At 47.4% G+C, this 21,160-nt stretch overlaps 1 protein-coding gene and 1 long non-coding RNA gene across 2 annotated transcripts in view; both read right to left on the bottom strand.

Annotated features, from left to right (window-relative positions):
* LOC146356740 (uncharacterized) overlaps positions 1-21,160 on the bottom strand; it is a 563,405-nt gene that overhangs the window by 407,182 nt on the left and 135,063 nt on the right. The gene's annotated exons all lie outside the window — the stretch shown is intronic.
* On the bottom strand, positions 13,051-17,037 carry LOC146356743 (vomeronasal type-2 receptor 26-like). Its single transcript, XM_084841305.1, has 3 exons — positions 16,987-17,037; positions 16,305-16,431; positions 13,051-13,961 (listed from the first exon to the last, which is right to left on the bottom strand). Exons 1-3 carry the CDS (start codon positions 17,035-17,037, stop codon positions 13,051-13,053), a joined length of 1,089 nt encoding a protein of 362 aa, XP_084697431.1.

Here is a 21,160-nt window from a genome sequence, read left to right as displayed (position 1 = left end):
AGACTCAGCTTGTGTCTGGCCCATTCTTCTCTATCCCCACCTGTGGGATTTTGTAGATGCCCAACATGGTTGAGATCTGGATGGAGATGTCAGAGTCGGATTCCTCAAGAACAGCCGATGGCTGATTCTGTCTTCCACATTTGTAGTTGGGAACATTCGCCTGCCCAACAGAGAGCAGGCTGAATAGGGCATCTGAAGTCATCCATTCATCAAAATAGTTGTCATGGATGTTGTAGCCCAGGGTGATGTTGGGTAAGAGGCTGGGATTCTGGTTGATCTCCTGAATGGCAAAGAACACGGACAGGATCCTCCAGTACAAACTGAATGCTTCACTGAAAAAATATACAAGGAAAATTCCATAACATATTCATATCTGAGACAGATAAAAGGTAGGACTTCTTCGCACAGCTCAGAGTTAAACTACGGAATTTGCTTCCACCAGATGTGGTGATGGCCGCCAACTTGGATGGTGTCGAAAAAAAAATAGACAAACTCACAGATGGTAATGCTGTCGATAACGTTACAGTTTGGGAGGTGCATGCTTCAAGAAGGATGCAGCTGGGGAAGCCCAGGGGGCTGTCCTTCTCCTTCTGCATGGCTGTGTGCTCACCAGGTGCTCCTGAGAGCTCCAAATGAATTGAGGGGGGGTGGCCTGAGTACTCCCAGCAGCTGTGTGGGCAGGAAGCTTCAGTCAGTTTCCCGCCTGCCAGCTGAGCAGAGCAGAGCAGAGGAAGCTGCTCCAGCTGGTCTTGCAACTACAGAAGCAAGCAAGCTTCCAGAGAGTGAGCGAACAGGGGGAGCAAACAGGAGTTAGCCAGGGGAGGCCAAGGGGGAGGCCCCTAACTTTTATTTTATTTTTATTTTTTTATTTATGTTTTTGTTTATTTTATTATTTTACTTTATTTAACCTTTTTTTCTCATTTTTTTTAAAAAAAATATTTGTCTTGCTACACACACTTCCATACCAGTGGGACTCTGTTTTTAACCTCCAGTGAGTAAAAGACCAGGCACAGGCTACTCCAGAACAACCAGAAAGCTAGACACAAAAAGGGAAAAGAGGTTTTCCTACAGTGGTGGTGACTTGCAAGGTGTGTGCCATGTTCGTTTTCTTGCCTGAGATCAGCATGGCCTACATGTGCAACAAGTACAAGTGGGTCACACTGCAGGAAGAAAAAGTAAGAGGACCAGAGAGGTGAGTGTCGACCCTCCAGGGAATAAGAGAACATGAAGAGTTATTGGACAGAAAGGTGGAACTACAGCAGCGAAGTGAAGAACAGAAGCTAGAAGAGCAACAGCAAGCTGAGGCAGAAGAGGAAACAGCTGATGTGAGGAAAATTGAGGTAGAGGATACTCCTTGGGAAAGGGTGACAGTTAGGAGCAGAAAAACTAGAAGCCACTCTGCACCCGTGGAAGCAGTGGAGCTATGGAACCATTTCCAGGTACTTGGGGATGAGACTGGAGGACACTGTGCAGAGGAAGAACTACAGGGGAACCTGCATGAGAGTGAGCAAGAGGAGGCTGAAGGTCAGCCAAGCAGAGGCGATGGAACCAAGCCCAGAAACTTGAACTCTTAATGCAGGAGGGAAATTATGACTTGATAGGTGTAATTGAGACTTGGTGGGATGACTCTCATGACTGGAATACAGCAATTGAAGGACATGACTTGTTCAAAAGGACCAGGAGGAACAGAAAGGAAGGTGGAGTTGCACTATATCTTCAAAATACATACCTCTGCACAGAAATACAGGAGGATGAGCTTGGTAGCCCCATTGAGAGCATCTGCGTTAAAACAAATGGAGCAAAGAATAAAAGGAATCATAGAATCATGGAATAGTAGGGTTGGAAGGGCCAACAAGACCACTGAGTCCAACTCCCTGCTCAATGCAGGAATCCAAGTCAGAGCATTCCCGACAGATGGTTGGCCAGCCTCATCTTGAATGCCTCCAATGTGGTGTAGCAGCCATATCAGGGGTCAGACTAAGTTGCCTCATGCAGTCTCATGCTTCATGTTCTTGCTGAGCTCTTTCTCCCTTGAATATATTGTTGTAAGCTGACAAGACACAAGAATTCCTTATCTTGTCAAAGGTCATACAGTTGTATATCTTGTTCTCTGCTGTTCTCTTCCGTTCTCTCCTTATCATGGCTACCCTATAACCCAGTTCTTGTATTATAAACAATAGCGCTAAGAGAAGAAATGTTGAGGATTGCAACCCCATGCGGGAGGGAGAGGAGGAGCCGTTTCATATGTGTCACAATGTCTATAAAACCAATGTGCTAATGTAAATCGGGGCTTCTGGCTCTTTGGAAACGATTCCAGCCTTAAGCCCGCGCGTTAAATAAAGAATCTCTTTTTCCTTCACTCCGTGGTCTCTCTGACTCTGGGTTCTGCAACAGTGGGAGAGCCCACCACCTCCCTAGGTCATTGGTTCCATTGTCGTATGGAGGTTTTTCCTGATGTTCAGCCAGAATCTGGCTTCCTATCACTTGACAGGAATTATTCCGTGTCCTGTATTCTGGGGTGATCGAGAAGAGATCCTGGCCTTCCTTTCTGTGACAACCTTTCAAGTACTTGAAGAGCAGAAGACAAAGGTGGAAGACAACAGAAGAAGCTAATGTGGCTTCACAAAAAGCTTAGATGACCTGAAAACAAAAAGGGACACATACAGGAAGTGGAAGGAAGGCCAAGTAACAAAGGAAGAGTGCAGGCAGATAGCACAGAATTGCAGGGATGGCGTCAGGAAGGCCAAAGCAGAGAACAAGCTGAGGTTAGCGAGGGATGCTAAAAACAACAAGAAGGCTTTCTTCAGCTACAGGCGTAGTAAAAGCCAGAGGAAAGAAATGGTTGCTCAGCTATTAAATAAGGGTGGCAAAATGGTAACAGATCATATGACAAGGAAAAGGCAGAGGTGCTCAGTTCCTACTTTGGCTCAGTCTTCCCCCAAAGAGGGTCTATGACCCCCCTGGCAAAGGCGAAGTACAGGCTGAAGGGGCAGGATTGCAGCTTGAGATCGATAGGCCGAGGATCGATACATCAAGGAACACCTAATGACTTTGAATGACCTCACATCTCCAGGGCCAGATGAATTGCATCCTAGTGTCATAAAGGAACCGGCAGAAGAACTCTCAGAACCGCTGTCTATTCTCTTTGAGAAATCATGGAGGACGGGGGAAGTGCCAGATGACTGGAGGAGGGCTAACGTTGTCCCTCTCTTCAAAAAGGGCGAAAAGGAGGAACCTGGGAACTACAGACCAGTCAGTCTGACATCAATCCCTGGGAAAATTCTGGAGCAGATCATAAAGCAATCCATCTTTAAGCACCTTGAAAACAATGCAGTGATTACTCGATGTCAAGATGAATTTGTCAAGAACAAATCCTGCCAGATAAATTTGATCTCATTCCTCATTTTGTCCATTCCCTGAGCATGTGCAGAGTGTGCTTTTTATTCAAAGAGAAGGTTGCTGATCTTTCCCTTCATGCTGCATTTGTACAAGTGAAGTGTGACTGCTTCAGAAAGAACTTTCCATTATACTGTCATTTTTTCTTCATGAGTTTCATAACAGAAGTATGATCTAGTGGTTAGAGCCCAGCCCAAAGTCACCCAGTGAGATAACTAACAGGAGGTTTGCTAATGAGCTGGATGTGGAAATACAAAGCTGAGCTGGGGGCAAGTGGGATGCTGACATGTGTAGGAGTAAGTTGCATTGAACTCAGTAAGACTTACTTCTGAGTAGACATGCACAGAGTTGGTTGTCCTCTCCATTTTAGCCTCACCATGTCACCAACAAGGCTGGATGTGGAAACAGAAAGCCTAGCAGGGGGAATAATACCTCATGCAGGGCTCCAGACCGGCATGGTCATTTTAAAAGGTTTTCTTTCTTTCTTTCTTTCTTTCTTTCTTTCTTTCTTTCTTTCTTTCTTTCTTTCTTTCTTTCTTTAAAACAGCGTTGCTTTAAACCAAGAGTGCATCGCTCAGGCACACCTGGGGCAGCCTTGTTTTGGGAAGCCTGGAGGAGGAGAAAGTGTTTTGGCTGAAAGTAAACAGAGATGGAGGATTTCAATTGAAAAAGAACACCCTCAAACAAGGCGGTGAGCACAATTCATTTTTAAAAAAACAACTTACGTATTTATTATCAGAATATCCTACCTTGCGTTTTTATTTATGAAAATTTCACGACTCTGTGCGGTTGACAAAAAAAGCCTCACGACGGCTGGCTCCGCAGGACCTCATGGTGTCGTTCTGCAGAGGATTCCGTGGCACAGACTGAAGGGAATTCGATCCCATTCCAGTCCGTGGCGGAATTCTCTGACATCCCTAAAAGGAACACAACAGCACCCTCCACAACAGATTGGGCATCTAAAAGGCAAATGTGGTTCAGCGTCAGCAAGAGTACAGTGATGCACGTTGGGGCACAAAAAAAAAAATCACACTTTCAAGAATAAGCTGATGGGATGTGAGGTAGCAGTCACTGACCAGGAACAAGAAAGCCTTTGTGAGAGGCAGAAATGGCAAGAGTTGCGAGACTGGGGAGAACAGCATGATCCCGATTTTACTTGTCTTGTCCTGAAGGTCATTTCAGGAAGGCCAGGGGACTGTGGAATTGAAGCAAGCGGAAGAGTAGCGGAGAAGAGAAATGTGGTTGTGGTTGTCGTTGTTGTTTACAAAGAACACACTTGATGGTGGCGGATGAGCATACTCTGAGGAGGGATTGCACTGGGAGGAGTATCTAATGACACTTGACACAGTTTACAGGGCTTGCGATCTCGACCCGTAAGCGAGTTTCCTTTTCAGCTCAACAGGTGGATACTTTTTTTCCTCTCATTTTGATCTCCCATTTTTGGATTCTTCACAATATCAGTGTCTCTCACCTTTCTTCCAAATGGAGGAAATTATGAAAGCAATTATGGGTATGAATACTGGGAGATCACCCGTCCCGAATGGGTTTCCAGTTGAATGGTATAAAACTTTTCCCAAGCTGGTAGTTCCAAAACTACATCATCTCTGTAACCACATCTTTGAATCTGGTTCTCTCCCTTCTTCATTAAACACTGAGATATGCCTGTGATCCCTAAGCCTGGCAAAGATAATATTCATCGTGCTATTGTTGGCCCATTTTGTTAATTAATGTAGATATTAAAATATTCACCAGCATTTTAACATATAAACGTCAAGATGTTATTGCAATTGGTTCAAACAGATCAGGTGGGATTCATCAAACCCAGACAGGGGCTGACAGATCAGTCATAGATCTGATAGTTTTATATAGTCATAGAATGGATCAGGCCACCATTATTCCCTTTGGACACTGAAAAATATTTTGATACAATTTATTGGCTATTTATTTTGCTACTTTCACTAAATTTGGCATTCCTTTAGCATTCTGAAGTGAGGTGGAATTTTATCTTCATTTCCAACAACTAGAGTTATGACTAGAGATGTCAGAGAAATCCACTGTGGATTCAAGTGAGGCTGGATTCTTTGGAAGTCGAGGTATATGATGTCTACAGCATTCCCACAGTCCACAAGGGAGGTTACTTGATCAAAAAATGAGATCAGATTCATCTGGCAGGATTTGTTCTTGACAAATCCATGTTGGCTTCGAGTAATCACGGCATTGTTGTCAAGGTGCTTCCAGATGGATTGCTTTATCATCTGCTCCAGAATTTTCCCAGGGATTGATGTCAGACTGACTGGTCTGTAGTTCCCAGGTTCCTCCTTTTTACCCTTTTTGAAGAGAGGGACAACGTTAGCCCTCCTCCAGTCATCTGGCGCTTCACCCGTCCTCCATGATTTCTCAAAGAGAATAGACAGCGGTTCTGAGAGTTCTTCTGCCAGGTCCTTTATGACTCTAGGATGCAGTTCATCTGGCCCTGGAGATTTGAACTCATTCAAAGGAATTAGGTGTTCCTTGACCATATGCTTATCGATCTCAAGCTGCAATCCTGCCCCTTCAGCCTGAACTTCACCTTTGCCAGGGGGCTCATAGACCCTCTTTTGGGAGAAGACTGAGCCAAAGTAGGAATTGAGCACCTCTGCCTTTTCTTTGTCATCTGTCATCATTTTGCCATCCTTATTTAATAGCTGAACCACCATTTCTTTTCTCTGCCTTTTACTATGCACATTTACTATGCACGTAGCTGAAGAAAGCCTTTTTGTTGTTTTTAGCATCCCTCGCTAACCTCAGCGCATTCTCAGCTTTAGCCTTCCTGATCAGCCTCGGATGGCCTTCTCTCTGTCCCATGGGCCAGGACAGCTAGACTGGTGAGGCCGAGGGAGAGGGCCTTCTCTGTGGTGGCCCCCACTCTGTGGAACTCCCTTGCTAGGGAACTATTCCATGCCTCCTCTTTCATGAGCTTCTGCCACGCGTTGAAAACTTGATTGTTCAGGCAGGAATTTGGGGTGGGTTACGGTATTTTTAAATAATGTTTAATGTGTAATATTACTGTTTTAATTTGTACTGTTGTACATCGCCCAGAGTGGCCGGGTGACTGGCCAGATGGGTGATCAAGAAAATACATACATACATACATACATACATACATAAATACATTAAAAAAAATTGAGAGAGGAACTCCACATGGATCTCCACTTTCTCCTTTGATATTATACATTGATCCATTCTCTCATGCAAAATTGACTCTATGGGGAAATCCAGATTTAAGAATTGGCAAGAAAATGTTTTTATGGTGCACCTGGACAGATAACATGATCTTTACTGGAGATCAATTAGTGGGGGTTGATGATGAGTTTGGGTATTTTCGATTTTGCAAGATCAGTTTGATCTGCCGGCTTCAGTGGAATGACAGTATTTGCAATTGAAACATTTGTTGGTATCTAGATTTGGTCCTGCTGCTTTCACTGCTTCAGAGTCTCCTTCGCTAATATTGGCAATACGTATGGAAGTGGGTCAGATGTATCGACCTACAATTCATGTTTATAAACATTTATTATCAATGAATAAATACCACACAAGTGGTTTACAGCAGAAATGGAAAAGGGAGTTGGAACATCCTATTTTGCTTCATCAATGGACTGCCGTTTGGGGGTCTGTGTCGGATATTTCAATGAATGTTTGGTTACGCCTTATGCAGCAGAAGCTCTTGTTTTGGGTCTATTGGATGCCTCAATGTCTTTTTAGTAAAGGCTTGTCAAATTTGGCTAACTGTTGGAGGTGTAGTGCAGCCAATGCTTCTTTTATTCCTGTGTTTTGGAAATGCCCAATGGCCACCTCCTTTTGGGAGGAAGTCATTGTCCAGATAAATTTTGGATTGGAAAGCTCTTTAATATTTACTGATATAAATATTCTCTTAAATTACTTACCTGCTTCTTGGAACGTAACACAGGCTGAGTGTAAATGGATTTTTCACGCCCTTTTGGTTGATATAAGACTGATGCGACGATAATGGAAAGATTAAAGCTTACCGCCTATAATGCCATGGATAGGGGTGTGTGGAATACTCACCCCATTCCAGTCCGGCAGTCCATGGGAGGGGGGGAAGCGATCCATCCCTCCCCCCCAGAATCCTCTCCGGCCGGCTCCACTCTGCAACAAGGCCACAGAGCCACCGGCCACGGCCGGCCGCAGCTGGACTTCCGTTCTGGCCGCTGCTGGTTGCAGACGCAAATGGCGGCCGCTACGCCGGCTGCCATTTGCGTTCCTGCCAGGCCGTGATAGGCTACATAAGTATTTACATAGCCTATCACGGCTAAAGCAGGGACGCAAATGGTGTCCTGCATAGGGGACACCATTTGCGGCCACACAGCAGAGCGGCAGGGAGCAGTGGCTGGATCCGGACCTGCCGGAGGCAGGTAGGATCTGGTCTGCGGGGACTTCGCAGGGTGGCGGGGGGGAGCAGTCCGTTCCGCCACGGACTCTGTGGGGGTGGATTCTTTAGAATCCAGCCTCACTGGAGTCTGTGGCGGAATTCTCCGCCATCCCTAGCCATGGACTGAAAATGTAACAATGTTTAACAACACTAGCAACATTTGAAAGAGTGGTATATAGGCGAACTTGCAAGTGGACTTATATGCAGATATTTGGACTGCTTTTACTGAAGTTTGTGTGTAACTGTTTTTTTCCTTCCCTTCCCCCCCCCCCCGAATATTGCAATGTTAGAAACTGAGGATTTTGAATATATTCTTTGTATTTTTATTTCACTTTTTTTCCTTTGTGGTTTTGTAATGTTTTCAGTTTGTTTTGTTTTGTAAAAAATTCACAATAACAGATTAATAATAATTAAATAAAAATGGACTCCATGGGATAATCCTCTTCTAAAAACAGGCAAGAAGATGTTTTTGTGGTGGACATGGAAACATAAGGCGATTCTTAATTTCACAATAGCGGGTATAGCCCCTCCCATTCAAATGTGCTATCCCACAATAGTGCTACTGTGCTATAGTGCTATAGTGCTATGGGGATATAGCTACTCCCGTTCAGTGAACAAAATGGCAGAAACATCAGGGAAACACACGTGAGGAAAACATTGGGAAAACACCCCTTGACCGGCTCAGTGAGGTGAGCCCCTCACTGAAGGACACACCCCTGGGCAGGGCTATCCCGCCGGAGTAAATGCAGAGGGTTGGTGCACACCGCAACAGAATGCTGGCAAGCCAAATTAAGGAAAACAATCGGACTACAAGTAGTCTCGGAGAAACCGGTTTTTCGGCTCAAAACTCCGGGGTGGCTGCAGGATGGCCACGACCTCATGTGCCCCGAAGAACCTCAAACGCAGCAAGCTCGCAGTGAATTGCTGGCAGAGACACCCCCATGGAGTTCACCCCAAGAGCACTGCATTCCAGGGAGTTTTGACGAGATAAAAGATGCCGCACTTCAAGTACATCTTAAGCACAGTTAGTTAACTAAGCCTTCCCTTAAATTTTATTTTCCCCCCAAACTGTGTTTACGGGTAACCAACTGGTTCTGTTGAGTATTCAATCATGTCTGCTGACTCGTGCTGTTCTTACGGGCCTCTTAGTGCTGCTAGGATAGGAGCGGGGAAGCCTTTTCAGTCCAAGAACCAAATTCCTACTCAGGAAAGGTCCTGGGAGTGGGGGGACAGTCTACCCGTGGGTGTAGATAAAGGCAAAGTGGGTGTGGCTAAAGGCAAAGTGGGTGTGGCCAAAGGCGGGTTCGGTGGGGCCAAAATGGGATTCTTACCCATTTTAAGCCTACTCAATTGTAAGCAGGACAATCCCCTGCATGTCTATGCAGAGGTAAGCAGGAGGGGCAGGTCTACTCAAAAGTCAGCTGGGCAGGACTCTCCAAATCTATTCCAGTGTAAGCAGGACAGTCCTCAGAAGTAAGATGGTGTGAATCAATCAGCAGCTCCCTCCACAGGCCCTGCCCCAGACCCTCAGGAAAAAGCCCCGATCCCTGATCACATGCTGATCAGGGAGAAGAGCAGTTCTGTGCTGGGAAGGGGAGCCTTTTCCATGCCCAGTGGGGAAAAGGAGGAGAACAGCCTTCTCAGCCAAAAGAAAACACAGAAATGCTGGGAGACATTCTGGAGAGGGGAAAATGGACAGGTGAAAAGAGGAGGACCAGCCCTTCCCTCAAGGAGGCATTCATCACCTCCGACGTCCGGATACTGGGCCCAGCTCTGGCCGATTTCACAAGCCAGGATGGACCAGGGTCAGGAGGGCAAGTGGGGGGCCTCAGTCCTCCAAACCATTTGTCCACATCCTCGCAGCCTCAGGTACAGTGAAGTATTTTTTTTATTGGTGATTTCCATGAGCATTCTGGTCAGGGGGATGACAGCATGAACCCAGGATTCAATTCCTTCTGGGGCCTGGTACTCAAATGCACAGCAATTCTGTGGAGAAATCCACCCCTTTTCAGGTTTCTTGCAGGGATGTACGAAAGTCACTTACCTTTTTGTGGATGTGATTCGTGGTGTTGGGGGGAGGAGCTCCATCCCTCCCCTCGGAATCCTCGATGGGGGGAAGGCGATCTGGTCCTCCCCCCCGGAATCCTGCCTGACCAGCTCTGCTCCGCGTCAGCTCCGCGGAGCAGCCGGCCAGCGCCGTCCGCAGCAGGAGTTCCGGCCATGGACAGGCTGCTCCAGATGCAAATGGTGGCCGCCATAGTGGCCGCCATTTGCGTCCAGCCAGGCTGCCGTGATAGGCTACGTAAGTATTTACGTAGCCTATCATGGCAGGCCAAAAAAAAAAAGAAACAGCATACGCAAATGGCGGCAGCTGCGGCAGCCACCATTTGCGTTCCCTTTTTTCCGCCGTAATAGCCTACGTAAATATTTACATAGGATAAAACGGTGAAAAATAGGGAACACAAATGGCGGCCTCCATAGCCGCTGCCATTTGCGTATGCGTGCTTTTTTTTTTTTTGCTTGCCATGATAGGCTACGTAAATACTTATGTAGCCTATCACAGCTATGATGGAGAAGTGAATGGCGGCTGCAGGGTGGCTGCCATTCACAAGTCAGCATGGATGGCAGCAGGTAAGTGCTCCATTTTGTGCGCCTTTCGTGGGTTGGGGGCTCCGTTCCGCGTGCCTTTGGTGGATTGGGGGGGCGGGGGCTTCATTCCGCCACAGATTTTGGGGGGCCGAATGCACTGGCATTCAGCCTCACCGAGATCCGTGGTGGAATTCTCTGACATCCCTAGTTTCTTGTCCTTTCGACACTAAGCCCATGTTGACTTATAGAGTAAGAGTATTCCCTTCCCAGCTTGCCTTCCTATGCAGTTTGTATCCAGAGATGGCCAAATCCCACCAGCTGTCCCCATTCCATCCAGCTTCCACTTTGCCCATTATATCTGGGTTCAGATCCTGCATATTGGCTCAGATATTGCCTCTCTTGGAATGTCTCTGGCATGTGGATTGCCTGCTCTGGCCTCTTTGACTGGCTCTCTTCTTTGCACGTGGCCTGTTCCCACCCCATCCACATGCTCCCTTTCACCTCGAGGGAAGGGTCAACCTGCACCGGATGCCTCCCAGCTCTTGTCAGCTTTCCCCCACAGTCCAGTTTAAAATCTGCTCCGCCTTCTTTTTCGTGTTAAGCACCAGCAGCCTGGTTCCATTCTGCTTCGAGGGGAGCCCGTCCCTCTTGAACTGGCCTGGTTTATCCTGAACTGTTCCCCAGTACCTAACAAGTGTACGGGCGCAATCCTATTGGGATGGCCGTACGCCTCTGAACTTGGAAGCTTAAGGCCCTCCAGTGCAGAGCGGGAGGAGCGGCTCAGGCGATCGTCACCTCTGTGCTCCTCCTGGCCTGCATTTCCTTGGCTGGTTCCTTCACAGTCCTTCATGCAGGCAACATGGTGCCAACCTTTGCTGGAAGGACGGCTGCTCTTTGCTTCTCTTCCTCTATGTTACAGGACTGTAGGGACTGGACAGCAAAGATTAAGAAGCAAAGGGACTTTTTTTGCCCTGAAAAGGGCAGTCCAAATTACTCTTAGCTATTAGAAGTTGTGCTTTTAAGAAAGGTTACATCATCACTGCCTCGATAAAGAGACTGTGTCACTCTGACATTCTTTATTGCAATGGGGTGAAGAAACATTTAATCAGTCTGCAAAACAACAACAACAGTCGATTAAATTAAAAAATGGACGTGTGGGGAAATTTTCAACAATGCATTCTACTGTCATGATCTTGAAACGTTCAAACTGTGGACTCTCCCAGAAGAGAGTGCAACATCGTGGTAGCAGCCCCCACCCTCTGGCAAACCCTCCGCCATGAAGGGGGCAAGTCTCAAAGGCCTCCTGAAAACGCCCTTCTTCCGCCAGGACTTCCCTGACTTGCCAACGACCGCAGTTGAATATGAGCTGTTCCTTCTCGGTGCTCTTGGTACTGTTCTATGTTCTTACTGTTGTTACTAGTGTATTTTAGGCATCGTTATTTTCTGTTGTATTTTTTTTAATATTAAGTGATATAGAAATAGTATAACTGAATAAACTCATGAAGCAAATACAGGAGACTGCCCAGCATGTAGCATCAAAATTCATGGGCACAAAGTGGGGCACAACTTTTGGGAAAGCAGCTGAGAACGAGAATCCAATGGCTTCCTTGATAAATATAGTGCTTGTAGTTTGCAAAGTGCTTTGCTAAGTAATTGCTAATAGCTAATTATATTTTTTGAACTTTATTTGTCATCTAATGAAAACCAACCACCAACAGCCCTGTGGGGTTGAGCCTTGAGCAGCTGGGACAATACTTGACAACCCATTTCCAAAGATATAAAGTCCAACAATTATCCTAACAAAGCCAATTGTGAATCTGGCAAAAAAAGAGAAGTATTTTGGAAGTAGCTTTCAAGCATTTTCCTCTAATTTTGAATAAATTCTTTATAGATTACATTAAAATGTTTAGTAATTTTAATTTAAGATTAAAATTACTAATGTTTTAGTAATTTTTACAGAGAGCTTCAGCTATTGGGCGGTATAGAAATGAAATAAATAAAATAAATTTCAGTAATGTTTTTCTTGTACTTCTTTTAGGAACACTTTGCTTTCCAATTAAGCCTTCTCCGGCACTCCCTCCAAATCTCAAAAACTACCAACCAAATCTCACCTACACATCACAGGGAAACTGATGGTGGCTCTTAGCCCTTGTAAGCTACAAGTGGAATTTCTCTTGAGTTTCCACACTTCAGCAGGTATTGCACGTTTCTTGTGTATATATCCTGTTCCATTCCATACACATTAGTGTGCTGGTATGAAAGAAGTCTAATTCACCTGAGTGGCCATGTTTTAAAAACTACCCTCCCCTCCCCTCAGTCTTTTTTTTTAAAATGACTCTCCTATTGTATTTATGCTACAGCATTTCTGTTTTAAACAGTAATTGCACAATATATGTCAAGGCATGTGTGTGTGTGTGTGTGTGAGAGAGAGAGAGAGAGAGAGAGAGAGACAGAGAGATAGAGAGACAGAGAGACAGAGACAGAATGTGTGTCTGTGTGTATTTATACATAATTGAATATATAATTGTAGAATACTACTATATTATCTTTTAAAAGGTACATTACCTGAAACACCCATGGGGGGGGTGAGGCAGACACTTACTAAATGACACCCCTACAAATCAATTCCAAAAGAATCAGATGCCCTCTTTCATTTTGGTTGTTAGATGCTCCTTTGTATTCAGCTCAGGCCTCAGTACAATAATGTAGCACTTGGGAAGGAAGATGCAGCCCAGTATCCCAGCACTGGAGGCCAAGATGGAGAAGATCTGCACGGCCACCATGTATTTCCCCTTGGTGCTCAGGTAGGTGGGCACAAAGGACACCCACACACTGCAAAAGACCAGCATGCTGAAGGTGATCAGCTTGGCTTCATTGAAGGCTCCAGGCAGCTTCCTGGCAAGGAAAGCCACTGTGAAGCAGATGGCAGCCAGGAAGCCCATGTAGCCAAGGGCAGCATAGAACATGGTGACAGACCCTTCATTGCACTGCAGGACAATCTCTCCAGGCTGGGAGTGCATGTCAGAGTCAGGGAATGGGGGAGAGATGCCCAGCCAGATGGTGCAGATGAAACCTTGGACACTGGAACAGGAAATGACAATGGAGTTTGCCAATCTCTTCCCCAGCCATCCCCACACTCTGTTCCCTGGCTTTGTGGCTAGGAAGGCCAGCACCACAATGATCGTTTTGGCCAAGAGAGAAGAGATGGCAACTGAGAAGATGATGCTGAAGGCCATTTGTCGGAGGACGCAGGTAGCTTTCCTTGGCCTCCCAATGAAGAGGAAGGAGGACAAAAAGGAAAGCAGGAGAGAGACGAGGAGAATGTAGGAGAGGTCCCGGTTGTTGGCTTTGACTATTGGGGTTTCACGGAATTTAATAAAGATTCCCAGTAGGAATTTCGTGGTTAAGGACAAGAATAGGGCCAAGGAAGCCAGGATGATCCCCAGATACTCTTCATAGGACAGGAAGGTTGCAGCCTTGGGGATACATTCATCTCGGTCCTGGTTTGGATGCTGATCATCCGGACACTTGGTGCAATGATCTGCATCTGGAAGAACAGGAGTAACATGGGTGTGGGAGGGTGTTGTTGCACTCATGTCAAGCTTGTGGGCTCACTAATGGGGCACCTGGCTGGCCACTGTGGGAACAGAATGCTGGACTACATGGGACTTTGATCTGATCCAGCAGGGGTCTTCTTACATTTTTGTGGATATTGGTGAATAAACTCAAATATTACAAAGTGCCACGAAGCCTCCACTGCTTACACAGATGACCCCAGGTTCTAGTATTTTGAGAGAGGAAGAAAAATAACCCCCTTCCACATTCTTCACACAATTCATAACTTTGCAGACCTCTATTATATCTCCCCTTACTTGCCTTTTTTCCAAGATAACAGTCTCAGCTGTTGTAATCTTCCATCATAAGGGAGTAGGGATGGGGGAGAATTTCTCCCCCAAACTTAGGGGGGCTGAGTGCCAACGCATTCGGTCCTCCGAAGGTTGTTCGGGGAGAAATTCTCCGCCCCCCCCCTGCCCCCCCCCCCGGGATGGGACTTACCTTTCACGAATGTCCCTCCCGGCGGCGGGTCCCGGCGGCAGTTCGGCAGGTCTTCGTCAGGGGCGGGGGCGGCAGCCAGTCTTTTGACCGGCTGCCGCCGCTGCCATTACAAGAAAAGTAAAAAAAAAACAAACGCCCCTGTGATAGGCTACGTAACAATTAACGTAGCCTATCACAGCTAGATTTGCAAAGTCAGCCGTGATAGGCTACGTTAATCGTCACGTAGCCTATCATGGGTGACTTAAAAAAAAAAAGCATGTACGGCTAATGGCGGCCCCCATAGGGAGCCGCCATTCACGTTCTTTATTTGGTCCCTGTAGTCTACGTAAAGATTTACGTAGACTACGGCGAAAATAAGGGCAACGCTATAAATCTTTACGTAGACTACAGGGACCAAATAAGGAATGCGAATGGCGGCTCCCTATAGGGGCCGCCATTTGCGTACGCGCTTTTTTTTTTTTCCAAAGTCACCCGTGATAGGCTACGTGACGATTACCGTAGCCTATCACGGCTGACTTTGCAGATCTAGCCGTGATAGGCTACGTTAATCGTTACGTAGCCTATCACAGGGGCGTTTTTTTTTTCTTTTGAAGTTCGCGGCCAGGGAGACGGGGCGCTTCTCCCCGGCCTGAATTTCGGCCGGGCGAGGCGGGAAGACTCCCCCCCCGGCCTGAACTTCGGGGGGAGCAGCGAAGCGCCTCCCACCCACCGCGAAGCAAGCTGCGAGACCAGGTAAATGTCTTTCGTACACTCCTATAAGGGAGATGCTCCAGCCCCTTGATCATTTTAGTTGCCCCTTTCTGCACTTTTTCCACCTCTACAATCTCTTTTTTTTAGGTGTGGTGACCAGAACCATACACAGTTTTCCATGTGTGGTCCAACCATCGATTTGAATAGGGGCAGTAAGGTAAGGTATCACGAAGAGTTGGACATGACTGAACGACTGAACAACAACAACAAGTAAGGTATGGGCAGTTTTATTCTCAATTCCTTTTCTAATTATACCTAACATGGAATTTGCTGTTCACGCAGCAACTGCACACTGGTTTGACATCTTCATTTTGCTCTCCACCACAACCCCAAGATCTCTTTCCCCATTGGTCACCGCTAGTTCAGATCCCATCAGGTTATACTTGAGGGTGGGATTTTTTGCCCCAGCTTGGAAACATCCTCCCTAGGGATGCAGAAAGTGCAAGTGAAATTCTCATCTTCCCAAAGCAGAGAAACCATGTCAACAGGATGGAGAAGATGCTCTGCAGAGGTGACTGTGGGGTTGTGGGAAACCCCTGGAAAATCACTGGGGGCCATCCACTTCTCTTTATTTGCAGAGCAGCCTTCCCCAACCTGGCGCCCTCCAGATGTGTTGGACTGCAACTTCAAACACTCCTAAGAATGGACTATGCTGCCTCTGGTCTCTTCCGAAATTTGAACTATAAAAATGTTGCCAGTGTCAGTTTCGACAGTGGGAGGTGGTTTTGCTTTTTGTCTTTCAACAGCTCTTTCTCCTTCAGATTTCACAATTTCACCTGACATTTTCATGGTATCTAAAATTATCCTTTCTTTCTGGGACATGAGAATTTCAGAAAGATTGAAAAATATTTCTGTTTTGATTCTATAAAGGTTAGAAGGACCCACCACCGAACATCACTGAACATGGCGGAGTGCTCAGTTTCCTGAAGAGCTCTAACAGAGCCATTCTGCTGTGACACCAATAAGACACAAAACAAGAAAGGACCCAAGTTCAGAGATTCCTCTAACAAACCTTCACAGAAATTGTCTGGGTGTATCTTTGCCCTCCTCCCCAGGGGCTGCATTCTCCTGTGGAGTCACCCACCTTCCTGGGTGGAGATGGTCCCTTCCGCGCAGGGAGCACAGTCGTAGCAGCAAACGGGCTGTCCTTCCTTAACCACCTTCTTGAATCCAGGGCGACAGCTCTCCACGCACCTGGAACGTGGCAGGGGCTAAGCACAGAGACAAGGACCATCAAGGAAAAAGCGTCAGGACTCATTAGTCTACAGAAAGGAGAGACGGGGTGGAAAAGTCCCAACATGTCCTCTAGCCACAGGTTCAACTTGAGGCCTGTGACCCAACCTCACTTGAGGCCTGTTACCGGGTCTGCAGTGAGTGAGTGCTGGCATGGGTAGAGGTCTTTATGTCTTACTTTTCTATACCACTCTTCAGCTGAAGCTCTCTGGGTACTTTTCTAGACAAAGCTTAAACCATAATGTACTATAACATAGTTAAAATAGTTCAGAAAACCATAAGTTTAAAACAGGACAGAAACAAAGTAGTAACCAAGATGAAAGCTAACAGTGGAGCAAAGATTTAAAAGGGCCTTCATACACTTTTTAAAATGGAATGGCTGGAAAGCCTGGGACAATACAAAGGTCTTCTCCAGGCACTGAAAAGACCACACTGCGGGTAGCAGGCGAGCCCCTCGGGTGGGGGGTGGGGTCATTCCACAACCTGGGTGCCACCACTGGAAAGGTCCTTCCCTTGGGAGCCACCTTCCTCACCTCATTTGGCACGGGCACCCTTAGAAGGGCCTCCAAGGATGATCTCAGCATCCGGGCAGGGAGATGTGGAAGGAGACGCGCCTGCAGCTGACCTGGGCCCAGCTTCTTCTTCTTCTTCTTCTTCTTCTTCTTCTTCTTCTTCTTCTTCTTCTTCTTCTTCTTCTTATTAATTATTATTATTATTATTATTATTATTATTATTATTATTATTATTATTATTATTTATATCCTGCCTTTTCCCCAATACTGGGACTCTTAGGGCTGTGGAATTTAATAGCAGCATTCTGAATTTGGCCCAGAAATGGATTGGCCCCGTTATCAGTCTTGCTGCCCTAGTTTGGACCAGCTGGGGGTTCCATTTCCAAAAGCAGCCCCACGTACAACACACTGCAGTCCAGATAGGATCGTAGCTGGTATATCAGCTATGTACCTATGCCTACATACATGCTGGGGAACATGGGCGGGAGGGTGCTGCTGCCCTCCTGCCCTGCTTGTGGCTTTCCCCTGGGCAGCTGGTCGGCCACTCTGTGAACAGGATGGTGGACTCAATGGACCCTTGGTCTGATCCACATCAGGGCTCCTCTTACGTTCTTGCCACAGCAAGGCAGTGATCCATGAAGGGGGCCTTGAGGTACTTGTAACTAACTTTGTAACTATGAGGTGCACTGCCTCTTAAGCCTCAGATAGGTTGCAACTCTCTGGGGAGGCTCAGCTGTTGTTTGTTTATTGTGAATAAATCTCCTTTTTCGTTCACCTACATGGGTTGTGTGTGTCCTATCTCCACCCCAAAAGATCCCAAATTCCTCAGCCTGATCAACTGTGAGGGGGCCTGGGTATAAATTAAAACCCAGACCTCACAGCAGGACAGGGAGAAAGGCCTCTCCCAAAGATCTTATCACACACGGCGCTTTTGGAAGAAGGCCGTTCAAAACATGGGGGGGGGCACCAGGTTGAGGAAGTTCAGCTATAGCCAGCCCTGGACAATATTCTGGCTGCGTCGTTGAGTGGTAGAGCCCTGATGTGCAGCTAGAGTGTCCCAAGTTCCGTCCCCGGCATCTCCAGGGAGGGCAGGAAAGGTTCTTGCACCTGAAACCCTGGAGAGCCACTGCTGCCAGTTGCTTCTGACAGCACTGGGCTGGACAGACCTCAGGCAGCTCCCGGGGTTCCTCTGGAAACGATTACAGACGTGTTGCGAATCGGCACAGGAAGCTGCCCTGCCGACGAACCAGCAAAACCATCCAAGCTGCCCCAGGGACGACACATTCCACCTATGAGAGCTGAGCAGATGAGGTCACAGAGATGATTTTCCCCACCTTGTGGAGACGCTTGGGCCACACAGGGGCGTCCGGGTCGAAGGTGAGCTTCCAGTCTGCGGATCCCTGTCTTTCCATCGTGCCAAACTTCTCTTTAACAGCAGATGAATTGGGAAACACCACCCAGTTCACGATGTCGAAGTCGGCTGCCAGGTCCCCGTTCTCGTCCAAATACGCTCCGTCCAGCATGGAAGCGTTGTAATACTGGGGGTTCCTCAGGAAAGTGTGAAACTACCAGGTCAGAAAGAGCACCAGCATGTAGAACACAGGAAACCCACATCAAACATCTCAGTTCAGCCTTGAATCTCCCATGGCTCAGGGCTGCTTCCACGCTCAAGTGGAACTCTCTCTTCTTACCTGGTTTCATTCCTGAATCTCCCCCCATCTGCTTTAACAGTTTGTGAAGCTAAAGCTAAACTTTTATTTTCTGTTCTGTTTTCTAGGGATTAGCATTCCACACAAACTTCCGTTTGCATCCTAACCAGAATAGGGATGTACGAAAGTCACTTACCTTTTCACGGAATTGATTTGTGAAGCGGGGAGAGGCACTCCATCCCTCCCCCTGGAATCCTCGACGGGGCGGGGGGAGACGATCCATTCCTCCCCCCTGGAATCCTGTCCAGCGAGCTCCGCTCCACGGCCAAGCCGCAGAGCCGCCGGCCGGGCCAACCCACAGCAGGGCCTCCATCCACTGCCGGGCTACTGTGGACACAAATGGTGTCCTGAGTAGGGGATGCCATTTGCGTCCCTATGGTAGCCCATGATAGGCTACGTAAGTATTTATGTAGCATATCATGACATGCACACACACACACACACACACACACACATGGTGTATGCAAATTGCTGAGGCTCCAGTGGCCGCCATTTGCGTTCCCTATTTTTCGCTGTTTTATCCTGCATAAATATTTATGTAGGCAATTACGGTGAAAAAAAGGGAACCGCAAATAGCGTAATGGGCGCTATTTGCTTTTCTTTGTTTTTGCTGTAAAAGCCTACATAAATATTTACATAGGATAAAATGGCGGGAAAAAAAGAACGCAAATAGCGCCCACTACGCTATTTGTGATTCCCTTTTCCCCCTGCCATAATTGCCTACGTAAATATTTACGTAGGATAAAATGGCAAAAAATAGGGAACGCAAATGGCGGCCGCCGTAGCTGCCGCTATTTGCATGCGCCATTTTGGGGGGGCTTTTTGCGTGGCTTGCCATGATAGGCTACGTAAATAGTTACGTAGCCTATCATGGCAAAGGGCAGATGGAAATGGCAGCTGTGGCAGCCGGTTGAAAGACCAGCCGCCACTGCTGCCGCCGGAGCTACCGCCGGAGCCGCCACCATCTGGAACATCTGCCCCAGGTAAGCTTCGTCCCGGGGGGATTCCGTGGGGGATGGGGGGGTAGGCCGTTCAGCCACAGATTTTGGTGCCAGTGCATTCGGCCTCACTGAAATCTGTGGTGGAATTCTCCGCCATCCCTAAAGCAGAATTCTGCAAATGTGGCCTGGGCTTGGTCCTCAGGCAAAGTCCAACGGGTGATTTCCTCGGGTACATTTTTCGGCACCATGAAAAGGTAGCAAATTGTCAGTTAGACAGTGCAATCTTACACATGTCTATACAGAAATATGCTCCATTGAATGTAATGGGACATTCCCAAATAAGTGAGCATTTACACTTAACTGGGAGTAAGGCTCTCTTGAGTAGAAATATATAGGACTGCATTATACATGTTATATTATGAGTAAGTGCTTGAATGTACTCTGAATATCTTGGCGCACGCATCCTCAAATCGTCCAGAGGATTTCTAAAAATGCTTCCAGTACACAAATATTATCTGCTCTATATAAAAACAGATAGAACCACTGCTATATAGAGTTGTAAAAAGATAAGTTCAACGGGCAACAGTGGAGAAAAGTGCCAGATGGTATACTGTTAAAAGGCTCTGTAATAATTAAAAATGTTCCTCCCTCCCACATCAGCCAATCAGATCCTTAGTATAAGATACAGCAATGCACCCACTCCCGCAGGTGAACGAGGGGCCAGATGGATTTAGGCAAAGGCCCACGGAGTCCCCACTTGCTTATTCAGACTCCTGCAGCCAAAGAGGGAGCCTGGCAGAGGGAGGGGGTGCTATAGTTTAGCTGGGGAGGTGTCAAAGTAGCAGCCCAGCTGGAGGCAGCAAGGATCAGCCAGAGTCAGCAAGATGGCCGACTCCCGTGGGGGAGGAGAGGGAAGGGCCCGCGCAGGCACAGGGGGGCGGAGCCAGTGCTGGGCTCAGACCAGACGAATTGCATCCTCAGAGGCTGGTCTAGGGGGCCCAAACAGGGAGCAGCACAGGGGGTTTCTCAGTTGGGTTTGCTCCACAAATACACACCATTTCATACACTACTACACTGGTCATTAGAGTCTAATTCCGAGTACTGATGTACGAAAATCACTTACCTTTCGCAGGTTATGCTGAGGGTGGGGGGGAGGTGCTCCGTCCCTCCCCCCGGAATCCTGGATGGGGGGGAGGCGCTCCGTTCCTCCCCCCTCGGAATCCTGGCTGGCCGGCTGTGCTCCGCAGCGATTCTGCGGAGCCGCTGGCCGGCTCCGCCAGCAGCCGGACATCCAGCCGCTGGCTAGCAGGAACGCAAATGGCGGCAGCCATAGGCGCCGCCACTTGCTTCCCTGCAGTCAGCCGTGATAGGCTACGTAAATGTTTACGTAGCCTATCATGGCTGACTTAAAAAAAAAGCGCGCATACGCAAATGGTGGCGGCCATGGCCGCTGCCATATGCGTTCCTTATTTTTGCCATCTTAGCCTATGTAAATGTTTACGTAGACTAAGACGTGCCAAAATAAGGAACGCAAATGGCGGCGGC

The sequence above is a fragment of the Heloderma suspectum genome, chromosome 2, assembly GCF_057233095.1.
Source record: "Heloderma suspectum isolate Gila_16-S chromosome 2, 16-S_ref, whole genome shotgun sequence".
Classification (NCBI taxonomy): Eukaryota; Metazoa; Chordata; class Lepidosauria; order Squamata; family Helodermatidae; genus Heloderma; species Heloderma suspectum.
The sequence above is the reverse complement of the archived record's forward strand: the minus strand, read 5'-3'. Positions and strand labels throughout refer to the sequence as shown.